Raw genomic sequence first — 14,236 nt, forward strand, 5'->3', positions numbered from 1 at the left:
ATAATAAATAAATACTTTGGAAAGAATGTCATGATTGATTCTTAAGTGATTTATTTCTACAAATGCGTTATGTGGTGGACAGGTTTACTAATTTTTTGGACAAGTTTATTCCTTCTATGATATGCATTTCTAATTTTTAAGAATCCTAAAAATTAATCTTAATTTTTAAGATGGCTGCACTTCATTATTACCTGTATTAATGTTTTTTTTTTCCTTGTTCTTTGTTCAGGCACCAGAGTTTCCTGAGTTTACAGCTAAAGTTGAAGAAGCAATAAGTTCCTTGGGTGGTAGTGTTTTTCCTAAGCTTAACTGGAGTGCTCCGAGGGTAAGAATGCTGAGTCCTAAAATTTTTAACAGATGCTATCGCACAGATTTTTATTTTTATTTTTTGGTTTATCTTAATGCATTGGAAAGTAGAGGAGACTGGGGTGTTCTGATAAAGAAAGGAGTGATAGATGACAGTGAGGTTTGATACAGCAGATTGTTCTGGTGGATTAAAGCTAAATGGTACGCTGCTTGGTCAGCCCGATGCAAGACAGCTCTGTCTTTGTTATATAACCCCCCTGCGTCATTGTTATAGATAACTGTCTGGTGGTCAGACTCTCCTCGTTTAGGATATTTGTTGAAAACTTTACCTTGGATAAGGAGGAAAAAAAATTAATAAAAAGCAATAAACTTCCTTCTAGTTATTTTAGGTACTCTAGCTATATCTTAAGGATGTGTGCCCTTAAATGACTTTGTATCATGTTCACAAGGAAAATTAGTGTTCAAGCATTCCAGGAAAGTACCTGGAAGCCGTAAGGCAAAACCTTGGTTTTCAAATGGATTTTTGCAGCAGACTATTCGTAAGAAAAGGAACAGCTATTCTACACCCTTGTAATAGCAGGTAAAGCTTGCCTCAAAATCCAAAAATCATTTTCTGCATGTATGTCCAATGTTGCATAGTATTTCGATCTGATAGATCTGTAGCTTGTATCTTGTAGCTTTATCTTTACTAGATTCTGCTAGTAAAGATAATTTTTTGGATATATTTTTTCCTCTTTAGGATGCCTACTGGATAGCAATGAATAGCTCTCTGAAATGTAAAGCTCTAAGTGACATCTTCCTCCTCTTCAAAAGTTCAGACTTCATTACTCGTGACCTCACTCAGCCGTAAGTAGACTTCTAACAGAGAATCTTATTCTTACCCTGTCAAAAAAGAACAAAACACAGAGGGTAACTTTTCAGTTCCTTTGAAAGATCTCACTCTTTACTGCAAAAGAACATCGAATATCTGATACAAAGATTCTTATTTATGTCTAAAAGTTGTGAATCAAATGAATTTCAAGTGCAGTAGGAAGTTAGTTCTTTGAAACTTACCCCATCCCTTTTCTTCTTCATCTTTGTCTCTGCACCGCGCAAAAATAAATTCCAGGTTCAACTTAGTGCAGAGTGTTGTGAGGCAAATTATATTCAGTGTTACTTACTGTAAGTGATTTTTTTCTAGTAAAGCAGAATTGTTTACCTAGTTGCAGTCAACAATAGAGAAGCAAGCTTTCTTTTATTCCTAATTATCTCTTTTTTTATACATAGTGAAAAACAAACACAGACATTACATTGAAGTACTGCATGTGAAATGACACTATGGACTAAGACCGTTTTGATTGAATTAATTTCCAAGGCAAATGATATTTTAATGTTAGGTGTTTTTTTCTTTTTTTTTTTCTTTTCCATCCCACCTCTCTTTGCATTTACTTCTTGATAGTTGTTAGCTTGTTACTGCTAGTTTTCATGGAGATACAGCATGACTTTTCCATGTCCCTTCCAAATTTTGAACACATTGAAGTTTGTGTGGCTGCCTAGAAGGAACCTGAGACTTCTGAAGTATTGCTAGAGCTCCTTGTGAATCCAAGATCTTGAAGCTCTTCAAGTTCCTGCACTCCAGGAACTGTGACTAAGGATAATAGTTAAAGTTTTATAAATGCAGTGTGCTTGGTATTTATTTTATCTGCGTACGTAAAAAGAATATTCAATTGTATAGGAACAGTTTCCTCCTGTAGTAACTGAATCTGATTCACGTAACTAATTTCTAAAATATAGACTTTCTGGAAGAAAACACAGTTATTGAAATTTAATGTTCTTCTTATTATGACTACTATTATTTTTCATTGAAAAGAATAAAACAATTTCAAAGAGAGAGGGCCGTCCATGCCTCAACATGAGAGATCGTTTTCCAGTAGTTATTCGATGCTTGTTTATGTTAATGCAATGTCTAGGAGACTGACTCAAAGGCAGGGGCCTTGTTCTAGGTGCTTTGTACCGAACATAACGGTCCTGTCTTAAGTAGCTTAAGAACCAGTAAGAATTATGTTGTCTAAAACGTGAAACCAATTATATTAATGCTGTGCAACTGCCTTCCTTTTTATTCCTGCAAGTCTAATAGCACTTTTTTTCCCAATTTGTTGGTGCATTTAAAAAAAAATGAGTAGGTAACAGTATCTTCGTCCTTATCTCTGCATTTATGTAGTGCTAACAGTGTTGTCAGTCCCGTTCTGATGCTAGGTTTTACATTATATCTAACGTACAATATGATGAGGTAAAGGGGAAGAGGGTGAGAGATTAGGGAGAAGATGTTGGAGTGCAAAGACAGTTTGAAAAGCATGTTGGGCAAGGGAAACTGTTTTAAGCACTGAGAATTTGGAGTTCTGGGACTATAGAGAATGAAAGGGCTGGGGGAGATGAGAAGTCTGCAGTCTGCAATTCAGAGTTGAGTTTGTACTGATTCTCAGGAAACTTTGATGCCTTACTAAGGAGCTCTTCATCATGATTTCTGCTAATGGGAGGCCAGGCCACTTGGCCAGGTGTCCTGAGGACAGTTTGCTCCAAGGACTGAGCACTAACATTTAATGTGACCTCTGCTGTAACTGCTTTTACGCCTGAGTTGTGCAAGTCTGAAAATATCTGTACACTTTATATCAAGCCCTTTGTGAATATGAATCCTTTCTTTTTTTCTTTTTTTTTCTTTAATATTCTACTGTCCCCTTGCATAAAGAAGTTGAGAAAAAACTACTACCCCAAGCTCCACGGAGAATTCCTGTTTGGATAACTACATTCTAATGAGTTTGGGACACAATCAAACATTTATCAAGCACTGTTTGATTAAAAGGTGTGGCAGCTGGGGGTGTATGTGTGTGTGGTCTTGTGCTCTTAGGTTATGTTGTTTGTATGGTAGAATGAGTCGGTTTGATGGCTGAGATCTAAATTGGTGCGTTTCTCTTGAGTTTTATCTCGTATCAGGCAAAGTTTAGCGCCTCAGCTTATTCAGCTTGCCCACTGCAGGCAGCACTGGCTTACAGGGGAGGCAGCGAACGTGTTCCTGTGCTGTGAAATTTCACAGCATGGGTGATAACTTGAACCATCAGTAATTTCACCTTAAATTCACACCAGACGAAGAGCGGTAGTGGCTGAGCAGCCTGTAGCAGGTATGTTCTCTCCGCTGATCCTGCTGGGGGAGAAGTAACCTCCAGCAGAAAGGCAGCGCCTCAAGTTGCGCTAGTTCAGTCCATTTGTGCTCCTTTTCAGAGTGCTAAGATGGATACAGTTGGATAATGGAGCTCAACACGTGAGTAGCAAATAAACCAACCTTGTGTCATGAGTGTGGGATTGTCACCTGATCTAACAGTTACAGTGAAGTTTCATTTGAGAAGCACTGTATTTATTTCTCCTCCCATAAAGTCTAATGTAATGTTGGTATAAAATCAGTTGGTTTCTTTTTCCAGAACAGCTTTTGATGCTTTGTTAAAGTAGAGTTAACATGGGCAATGCTGCCTTGCAGTTTGATGCAATTTTCATGAATTTGAAGTTGTGTATATGACAAGGTGAACATAAAGTGTAAAAACACTTCAGTTTCTGCATACCTTATATTTTGAGTGTTGTGTACCTGAAGAAAGCATGTATTATCGTCCACTGTGTGCATGGTATTTCTAAACTGCTAAGTTATTCATACAAAATGTCCCCATCTGAACACAGAAATGATTACTGCTGAATCACAGAGGTGGTCTTAGTTGTGCTATTGATTAGCTGCCAGCTCCCTAGTCCTTAGCAAGCAGAAACTGGAAATGCAGTTGGCGTAAGAACCTGAAGTACTGAACAAATGAAAATTGGAAACGTACCCAAGTCACAGCTAGTCAGAGGGAGGGGAAGGGATAAAAGCAATGTATTTCTGCTTCTTTCATTAGTATTCAGTGGGGTCTGAAAGTTTTTTGTCCTGCATAAGTAGCAGCTGAAATCTGTGTGTGTGTGTATATATATACACGTGTGTGTGTGTGTATATATATATATGTATAATTTTTTTTTTTTCCTGTTCAATGGTATTAATTTAAAAATCCACTTCCTGGGGCATAATATGAAACCTTTACAATGGAAATTTGAAGATCTGTTTCTTAATGCAGCTTTGCCAGTGATGTGGGACTTAAAGCACTTTCTGTGCTTCTTTCTTCCTCTTCTGTTTCCTGTCTGCTTATCTGATACTGATCTATCCGTTGTCCAGGTCAGGGAACTGCCCTTGCTGTAATTCTCAACTGTCTCAAGTTCTGAGAAAATTTCAGCTACGCAATACTTCAGTACAAACCATTAGAAAATACAGCTTTAACTGCAGATACACTGAATGAGACAAGATAAGCTTTAACTCTTTAAGTGTTTGGATTTTCTCATGACATTGACACTTGTTAGGTTTCAGGCTCAGAAAACTGAATTCACTTTCCTCTTGGAACAGGAATAAATTAGCAAAGACTCAGAGCAGTGTGCTTGTTACTGTAGTTGATGTGGTTTCTGCTTCACGTAAGCATTACGTTTTACTTAGCTGAGTTTGCAGAAAAGTTGGTGGTGGTGTGACCCTTAAGCTTTTGAGAGACTACATTAAAAACTGAAAATGTAATGTGGATGTTTGATAAACGAAACCCCTTCCTAATTGGGATTTCTGTTAAATGGTTAACACTCCTTTTTTTGAACAAAAATTCCTTTGAAATCCTGTTGAGTGTATTGTTTTAGTAAGTAGTTTTCTTGCTCATTATTAGAATGTTTGGGCTACGTTTTGCTAAGATGTGAATACCCACCTCGAGACTGATATAAATATTAGCAATAGTTTTAATGATCTGATAATGCCCTTTCAATTATAAGCTTGTTGTTGCTAAAAAGCATGATGGACCTTGGAAAAACCTTGGAAATTTTGCTGAATTTTGGAGATCGTTCCTATTCTGCAGTGCTGAGCATTTTAAATCTGCAGGTGTCACTGCTGGGATGTTGAAGCCTACAGCGTTCCTATTTTTCTGGTTGTTTATCAGTCATAACAGAGGTGAAATAAGAAATCCTGTAAGTTCAACCTTGTCCAAAAGCAACCTGAAGCAAAAGATGTTCCCTGCAGGGACTGCCCTTTGCCCTGGCATGGAGGGGCAGTTAGGTGCCAGAAGGTGCCGTTTTCTGGTGAGCACATACCAACTGCTGTAAACCAATGTTCAGTATTTTATTGGACCGGCTCGTCCTGTGCACCTGTTATTTCCAAATGTTCACTCCTAAAACCTTTTTGAAAAGGTTGTTAGACAGGTGAAACGAAGAGTCCAGAGGTAACCACTGAACCCTGCCTGGGCCCAGGGTGCTACTTTGCAAGTGAAATAGAGGGAAGGGACCACCTGCAACACCTTTAGTAGTTAGGAAATATCTCCTAGGTTAAGGGAGCAGGTGAAACTGCTCCCAGTGAGCCAAGTTTCCAAATGTGTTAATGCGCAAGACAAAAAGGAACATGAGGGGAGATGCGCTTTTCTATATAGGAGTTTATCGGAGGGCTTTTTAAGCCCTAAATCTAAGCGCCTGTTTCTCAGAGCAGTTGAGAATGTCTGTTGTCAAGTCAGGTTTAGCCCATTAGGTTCGTAAGGACATTGAAACAAGGCTTTAAAATCAAGTAAATTTTTTTCCTTTAATGTAGCACTCAGACTTTATTTTTGAAACCAGACTTAACTCTTTAAAATATCAAACTCCAAAGCTCTCTGTTTGACCCAAACGGTATGCTCATGGCATGAAAGCTCACTTGGGAGCGATGAAACGCCTGACTCAAAGGGAATCAGATAGCACAAAGTCTCCTCGGAGGAACCCGATCCAGGAGGTGCAGGTCGGGTGTGCCCAAGCACACGAACGTCGCTGGATTCAGCCAGGTGCCTCGGTGCAGTGCTGCCAGGTGCTGCATCTCTTAGCCAGAACACTTGCTAGCTAGGATGTGAATGATGGAGACATCCTACCTACAGCATTAGTTAATCTATTTTATGTTAGATGGAAAAATTAAATAGAATTGCCACCTCTATATCTCATCTGCTCCCTCCTCCCCAGGCAGTCCATCGTGATCTGAGGAAAAAAAGCAGACCACCGTTTTTCTTCTACCTCTTATTCTCAGTCTTGTTTCGTTTTCTTTCCAATTCTTGCTCTCTGAGAGGAGACAAAAAAATAGTCGAGGCTTAATACTTACTGTGTTTCTGCCTGCATCTAAACTTGATTCAGGTAAAATATTATTTTTGCTTTTTAGTGGGAAGTTACAAAGTTCTTTCGGAGACGTGGAGGGATAGTAGCCTGCGTTCTCCTAACAGAACATAGGAGGCAGCGTTGGCTCATAAAGATGTGACTTGGCAGTCAGAATACTTTTTGTAAGAACGGTAGCTGTTGGTTTAGACTTTAATATAGCCTATTTCAAGGTAAACAGTTCCACATTATCTCATGTGGAAAACAAGGCCTTTGATATTTTTTACATGCATGCCTATTTTTCTTAGGAATTTACAGTGCATATAGTACAAAATCTTCTTTCAAGTGGTGCCTGAATTCCTATCTGCTTGTGGTCCTTAAAGTTAAGTATTTCTTGCTGTTACAAACTGGACTATTTTATTTTATTAAGGTTTGAAAATAAGCTACGAGACAGTAGCAGGGGAACTGTCTGGTACAAAATGGCTTTTACAATTCTCATCATACGTGTAATAGCTTATTCTGTGAATAATAATCTCAGCTATTTGCAAATGAGTTGATGGCTTTTATAGCAGGCTAGGTACCGGAGATCTTACAAACCTTAAATCACTTGTCTCTGTGGTGCAAGCTGAACTGCATAACAGCTTCATGTGGTGTGTCCTGTCGCGTCAAGCGTATGCATTTAGAGATTAACATCTGCTACAACTGAGAGACCTTGATCCTTCTCTTGTTGCCATCTAAGTACAAATCTGTAGACAAGCTGTTGACCACAGCACAAGCAGTGGAGTTTCATTCCTTCACCCTCCTAGTGTTTAAAATTCTAATTTTCAAAGGCTTTGGAAAAGGGAGCTGGAATATCTTTCAGTTTTGCAGTCCTCGAGTCTCTCTGAATGCTCTTTCAGTTACCTGAAAACCTGAATGGGATGCAGGTTAAAGAAACCCTGCTTAGCCTTCTGTCTCTAATATTCAGAAGGCTGTAAGGAATGGATGAATTCAGCCGTGTCCAAGCAGTTAATGCTAGAATAAGTTGGTAAAAGATATAAAATGGCAAGGAAAGAGAGAGTATCTTTCCCCACTTAGCCCCCACCCAAAATATTTGAGGGTTGAGCAAAAGATAACTTTGATTTTTTTTTTTTTACAAGGCTGTTTTTTGCTAAATGGAAAAGTCTGCATCCTACTGGAATGGAGCAGATTACAGATAACCCCATCTCAAATACGGAAGTCTGAAAGATAATGCAGCTCCTAGCACGCAGGGGCTGCAGAACTGTGGGCTGGACTTCAGCTGCCTTTTTACCTCTAGTTTATGGTTATTTTGGTGTGTGGGGAATATTTTCTTGAGCAAGGTAAGCACATACGATCGTAATGGAGGAGTTCTGAGTCTAGCAAAACTGCAGGCTCTTAGGAGTGTTTCTATTGCCTTGACAGATCTTAAATTGCTGGGAATATAAACTGTAGCTGAAGGATGTTATCTGTTTACATAGGCTTACAGATTTACACGATCGGTTTGATTACAGTACTTTCACAAAGCATGCCTGCTATCACCCTGCTCTTCTCTGTGTGGTGGATATTACAGCCTAATCTAAAAACTTATTTCTTCTGGCAGCATGCTGAGAAAACTGTTACGATCGCTCTTTGCTTCCAACTGAAGGCCGGGCAGCCGTGTCTTAACAAATGCAGTGCTTTGCTTATGAAGAGCAGAGACCTTGGGCAGCCATGTCTAGCAATGCACTGCTTGTAGGAGAGATGTGAGACTTCTGGATTGAGTTGAGTGCCAAAAGGAGATGTCTTAAATGGCTGCGTTTATCCTTAGTGCTCAGCCCTGACCCTTTACACAGTTTTGCGCGTCAAAGTAGTTTGTTGCCAATAAGGTCAGGGAGTACGCCTGGAAGGAAAATGCATGTTCTTCCGATAATTCCCTTGGACAGTTATGGGATTTATTGCAAGATTTGCTGTATAGCAACAAAAACGTACGTAGAAGTTGTCTTGGGTATTACTGCCTCCATTCTTGGTAGTTACTGAATGGTGGCACAAAGAGTGAGCTACTCGCAAGGAACAAAACCTTGGCATCTGCTTGCAGTTATGGAAATAGTTTTGTTTATTCCCACTCTCAGGAGATTTCTAAGAGCATTTCTTAAGGCTCTTAATTTAGAAAAATACCATGCTGTGGAATCAAAAGCGTTGAGTGGCGCTGTTTTGCATCCCTTATTCATAAACGAAAATAATTCTGAACTGCTGTAAGATAAGTGATGTCTCTCAGTTGTCTGGTTTAGGAAGTTAAACTTCAACAACCTAATCAAGTTTCACTGCAGCATGTTTTCCTTCGTACTTTTAATGTTTATCTGGTTCTTGGAGGATACGATGATGGCAACATAACAATAAAGAGAAAAGGAGCAGCACTGTTGAATCAAACAAAGGACTTAACAGTGAATAAGCACTCACATGCTAGCCAAGTCCCTGTCCATTAAGTGCTTCCAAATTACACTAGATCAAAAGAGGTGATTTTTTTCCTTGATAATTGTAGAAAGGAGGTTTGTTACTGCCATGCTGAAATTACCTGCTTTATACATCTTAGAGGTAATTTATCTGTAGCTTTTGTGATTAACGTTTTGGGGCTAATTTTCCTCACTATCGCTAAAATCTTGTATGTAAAAGCAGATTTTGACGCCTGTGGTTTATTTTCCAGATTTATTCACTGTACTGATGATTCCCCTGATCCTTCCTTAGACTATGAGGTAAGACTCTTTGCATGACTTCTAGGTAATTTAAGTGAATTACGCACGGGCAGGCTGCCACTTGTACTTGGGCATGTGCCCACAATACTTTTTTTTTGTTTGTTTTAATTGTGTTGCTTGGGCAGTGTGGGGGAAGTCTGGTTAAGAACTGCAGGTCGTAAGGAGTTCATTTAGTTATGGGTCAGAGATGAGCTCAGTGCAGACTTTCGAAGCTTCCTTGCAGTTCCCTATAGGGTCTGTCAGGTTTTGCCAGGAAGGACAAGGTCAGTAGCTGAAAGTCATATATTCTGTGTAAAGTGCTTCCTGTGGACATCACAGCTGAGAGAGAAGCTAGCTGTAGTGGCTGGGGTTTGTAGCTGTTTGCTAAGAACTGAGATGGACTATCATACCTTGTTATGTACGCTCGTTCCTGCATTAAAATGGTAAGTTAGTTAGATATTAGTAATGCTTTAAACTGTTCTTGTGCTGCTGTCGATTTTATGATGGCATCTAGTCATGTCTCTAATAATTTTAATGTAAAAATAACATTCGTCATCATCCTGTGGGCTTAGAGGGCTTTAGAAAAGTGAATGCACCTTGTGTTTTGAAGCACTATCTTAATGTGCTTTAAAGATAGGCCTCTGAAACTTGCAGCAGTTTCATGTTTACGTTGTATTTAGGAGTGTCACCTTCGATTACTGAGGTTTTTCTACTGCACTTGATAGGTGTTGGGAGTTTCCAGTACTGTGAGCAGCAACTGAGGCCCTCCAAAGAATGGATCCGTCTGAATGCTTCAGCTTAGGAAAAGCAGAAACTTGATGAAGTGCCAGAGAGATGCTTTAATTACCAGGCATTCTGTCCTATTGGCAATAATAGTTTGGTTACTATTTCCATCTCACGTCCTTATTTGAACTGGTTTGTACCTCCAAAGGCATCGCAGAATGGTGCTTGGGTGTATACCAGAATAGAGGTTGAGCTGGTTAAATTTAATTCTGTTCATCAGCTCTTTTTACTAGAGAGCAACTTCTGCCAATTCCATGACAGATTTGTTGTGCTGTACAGCAGGACTTTTTGTTTTCCATGCTGTATCATTAATGAACCTTGGAAGTCGTTTCACAAATAATTTCACGCTTAAATACTGGATAAAGTGGAATAGCACGGGATAATTAAGGTGGGAAGAGGCCTCAGTAGTTCTCCAGTCCATTCTCATGCTCAAAGCTGGGTAAACTGAGATCAGTTTGGGTTGCTTGGTGTTTTCTCAAATCTGGTCTTGAAAACATCAGTGGATGGAGGCTGGGCCAGCTCTGTGAGGGGGCTATTCCAGTGCTGGACTGTCCTCCTGGTGAAAAGGTTTCTTCCTATGAGCAGTCTGAACCTTTCTTCTTACAACTTCTACTTCTCATCCTCCCACCAAGGGCTTGGTAGTGTTGCTTGGCCTTGCAGCTTTTGTTGTGATGTATGCTGCTACAAAACTGCTTTGGTCTCAGCTAGCTGTCAGTGAAATACACAGAGAAATTTTGAGAAGAATACGTATAAATAGTTAACATAATGTAAATCCAGGCTCAAATAAAATTAAGTGGAAGATGAGTTAGAAAAAAGTGTGTGCCTCTTTCCTTCAGGTGGCCAGAAAGCTATGAAAAGACACTTTTTGATAAGGTTTGGTGACCATCTCATGAACTCAGTGCTGGTGGCAGAGGGCTTATGAACGTAGCAGATTTATTAAAGGGTCTTGAAACATGGAACTCAGGCATGTATACTGACATAGTGTGCTCCAAACATGGAAGGAGGAGGTATTTACTGAATTGTTCTCTGGGCATCAGTGTTGAAATATATTGGGCTTCATAAAAGGGGGCTCTAATTGGTAAATTATAGTCTATTAGGGTAATTTTCTTGTACATTCTCATTATGTATAAAATAGTATTAAGTCAAATTGCTTTGAAGTATTTCCTAAGATAACTATGTGAACTGCAAGTTAAGATCGTTTTGTTTTCTTGTATCAGAATTAATGCCAGAGGTTGTCTTACTATTACAGCCAAACTGTTGGAAGATCTACAAGGTATGCGTGTTGACAAAAAATTACCGTTCTGAAACAATACTTTGTCATTTGTTTCCCTTTATAGCTCGTTCTTCGCAAATGGTGCGAACTAATCCCTGGTGCAGAATTCAGATGCTTTGTCAAGGAAAACAAGCTTATTGGTGAGAATTGTCTTAGTGATGAAACTATTAGCTGAAGTTCATAAGAGTTTCTCTGATTACTTGGATCGGTGCTAAATCTGAAGACGCTTCTTCCTTATTGCTCTCATTTCAGGGAATTAATGTTTTTCTTCTTTCTCTAATTTAAAATGTGTCATGCCAATTTTCTCTCTTCACGGTATTTGAAGGCCTGATGACATAGTCTGTCCAATATTACAGCGGGAATGTTCTTGATTCTAATTGCTAACTCAGAAACTTCACCCGAAGGCTGTTTTGTAAGGGCTTCCTTTATATCCAGGAGATTATTGACTCATAACCAACTTGCAGAATGAATACAGAGGCAGCTGGATATTGTGCTGATAAGATGTGACCGCATTTGGATACTATATACTGAAAGTTGTGGAGGTCAGAATGTGTCCACAGATGTCTGAATTTGCATTATATGGAGTGTAGCTTAGTCAGAAAATCTATCTATCTGTTACTCTGGCTGGAAAAAAAACCCTGGATGTAGAATGTGTCAAATGGCACTGAACGACTAGGGTGTCCACAGCATGCAAAGAGCTGGTGGATGCAGCTGGAGGACAGGCAGATTACACGAGAGCACGTGTGTTAGGCAGCTTTCAGGTGAATTTAGCTGAATTGTGCCCCTCTAGATGTATTGACTGATCTCTCCTGACTATAACTGGAGCTTAGACACCTAGGGCACGTACAGCTGCTTAAACTGAGGGGTTTAATTTCAGCCTTAGTACCGTCCTGTAGTTTGAATTCCCTTTTGGTGTGGTCTATCATGGAATCTTTAAAGATGAATGGGAAGGTGAATAGCACGGGACTGGTGCACACCTGTCCTTAACTACTCTGCCTGAACTCTAACCAGGAAGTGTCCTTCATAGGAAGGAAGGTGACTTTTGCTTTTAAATAAAAGCAAATTTCTGCGTTTTTTGTCGCACACCTACATACTCACAAGCACCAAGATACACATATGTAAGTGGTCTGTCCAGGATACCTTGTGAAGGTACAGAGGTAAAGAGGCATAAGTTGTTGAGTCCTCATTCTTTCTCCTGGCACCTTCTCAGCACGGTGACTGTGTGCTAGTACTGGCTGTGCCGTTTTGTACCTGTTAGGAGCTGTCAGCCATTTGTCTCCATCCTGTCCCACCATTAGGAATTTACTTCTTGTCCTTTGTCGCTTGGTCTGGTTGTTCCATGAAGTTTCAGGTTCATTTTCAGTTTTTGGATCTGCTAATCTAGGTGCTGTCAGCACGTAACGTTCTCAAAGCCCTTTTATATGGCTGTGCTTCCACGCTCATCTTCCCGTTCTCTCTCCATTCATGCCAATTGCAGGGTTTGTGGCAGTTCTCTGTAACAGATTTTTGTCTTACTAGTAGCAAAGACTATCCGTTAATCCACTATTGCTTAATTGTATTGACGTAACTTTTTTGAAGTAGGAAAAAGCTGAATCTTGTCCTGTTTATTGCTGCTGGAACACAACTGCCAGAGATACGCATCGCTGTAATAACCTCTAAAACATCTGACTTTAGATTTATTATAGAGTGTATGTATCTATAATCAAGAGAGAGAATGAGTGATATTTACTTTCAAATACCCCAACGCATTTGTACTCTGACTAATTAAAAGCTCTGCACATTTCATTAATAGGTTTCGAAACCTTGGGAATCTACCAGTATGGGTTTTTCAGCTAGCACTCCAGCTGCATTTCTGAGCACCCTTCCAAGTTTTTTCACAATATGTTCCCATGCTCTTAAAATTAATGAGCCTGTCAGTCAAGCTAAGGAGTGATACTTGCAGAGTGTAGTGAATGCTTTTCCAGTTAGACATCTGCATCCCCTGAGATGCCACCATCTCTTGTTTTTTTGTTTTTAGGCCTGAGTTAAACTTTGCAGTGATATTAATAATTCAAAGTTCCACTGACTTCATAAACTTTGCTGTATGCAGACTTCTTTAAAGGGCAGATCTCAGAAGGAAATCAGCTTTGTCCTACAGTAAAACTTGATCTCTGTGCTTTTTGTATGGCTAAAAAAGTAAACTGCCGTCATTGATACATCTTCCATGGGGACTTCTGGGTTTTTTTCCTCCATGAATAGCGTATATTACTCATTCTGCAGTGATGGCGTAGGTCTTGATTTGACGTTTGTCCAGCAGGATATTGCAGTGGCTTATGTTGACATATCCTGTACAAGAACTTAGGTCATTTAAGATGCAAGTGTATAATTCTGTTGATGTCAACTTAAACTATTGTCTTGTAGACAAACAAATGTCTGAAATCAAGCACTTGTGATGTAGTTGGAATAGTTTACCCAATGTCAGAGATGCAAGAAAGCAGTGAGGGAGGGGCGAAGATACTAGGCTGTATGCCAGTCTGTTGGTTCTAGGATTTAAGGCTTCACCTCTAGTGTCTTTTCAAACAGGTACACTCTATTCCAGGCTTAATGAATAGTTTAAATGAGAATCTTTATGGTACACTCAGTTCTATCATCTTTGCTAATGTGCAAACCTGGCCTCTCCTCCTTTCATTTTGTGGTTCCAAACTCTGGTTTCTACATTTGATGTGCTGAACAGAAAAGGTTTTTGACCAGAGTAACTAGGGTGAATAAAACTGAAAGGACAAGACAACTACTGGAAACTTAAACTCAGGCGAAGATTCCTCCTGAAATTCTCTTAAAATAGTCAAAGTGTGTATGTATAAAATGAGGCTCACAAAATGTAGGGCAGAACTGTTCAAGGAGAAAGTTCATAATGACAGTGTTTCAAGTACTGGAGAATAAAGCCAAAGAGCAAGTCACTGTTAATGGCTGAAACTTGGGAGATTTGTGTTTTGACTGTTTGTGGGGTGGG

The 14,236-nt window shown here is 39.5% G+C and overlaps 1 protein-coding gene across 1 annotated transcript in view; it reads left to right on the plus strand.

The window, feature by feature from the left end:
• Nucleotides 1-14,236, plus strand: part of CDC123 (cell division cycle 123) — a 35,701-nt gene that overhangs the window by 7,549 nt on the left and 13,916 nt on the right. Inside the window, exons 5-8 of the mRNA XM_083819777.1 lie at nucleotides 230-325; nucleotides 1,046-1,152; nucleotides 9,164-9,212; nucleotides 11,312-11,387. Coding sequence (XP_083675903.1) covers nucleotides 230-325; nucleotides 1,046-1,152; nucleotides 9,164-9,212; nucleotides 11,312-11,387 — 328 coding nt within the window. The remainder of the gene's footprint in view (nucleotides 1-229; nucleotides 326-1,045; nucleotides 1,153-9,163; nucleotides 9,213-11,311; nucleotides 11,388-14,236) is intronic.

The sequence above is a fragment of the Anser anser genome (assembly GCF_964211835.1).
Source record: "Anser anser genome assembly, chromosome: 1".
Classification (NCBI taxonomy): domain Eukaryota; kingdom Metazoa; phylum Chordata; class Aves; order Anseriformes; family Anatidae; genus Anser; species Anser anser.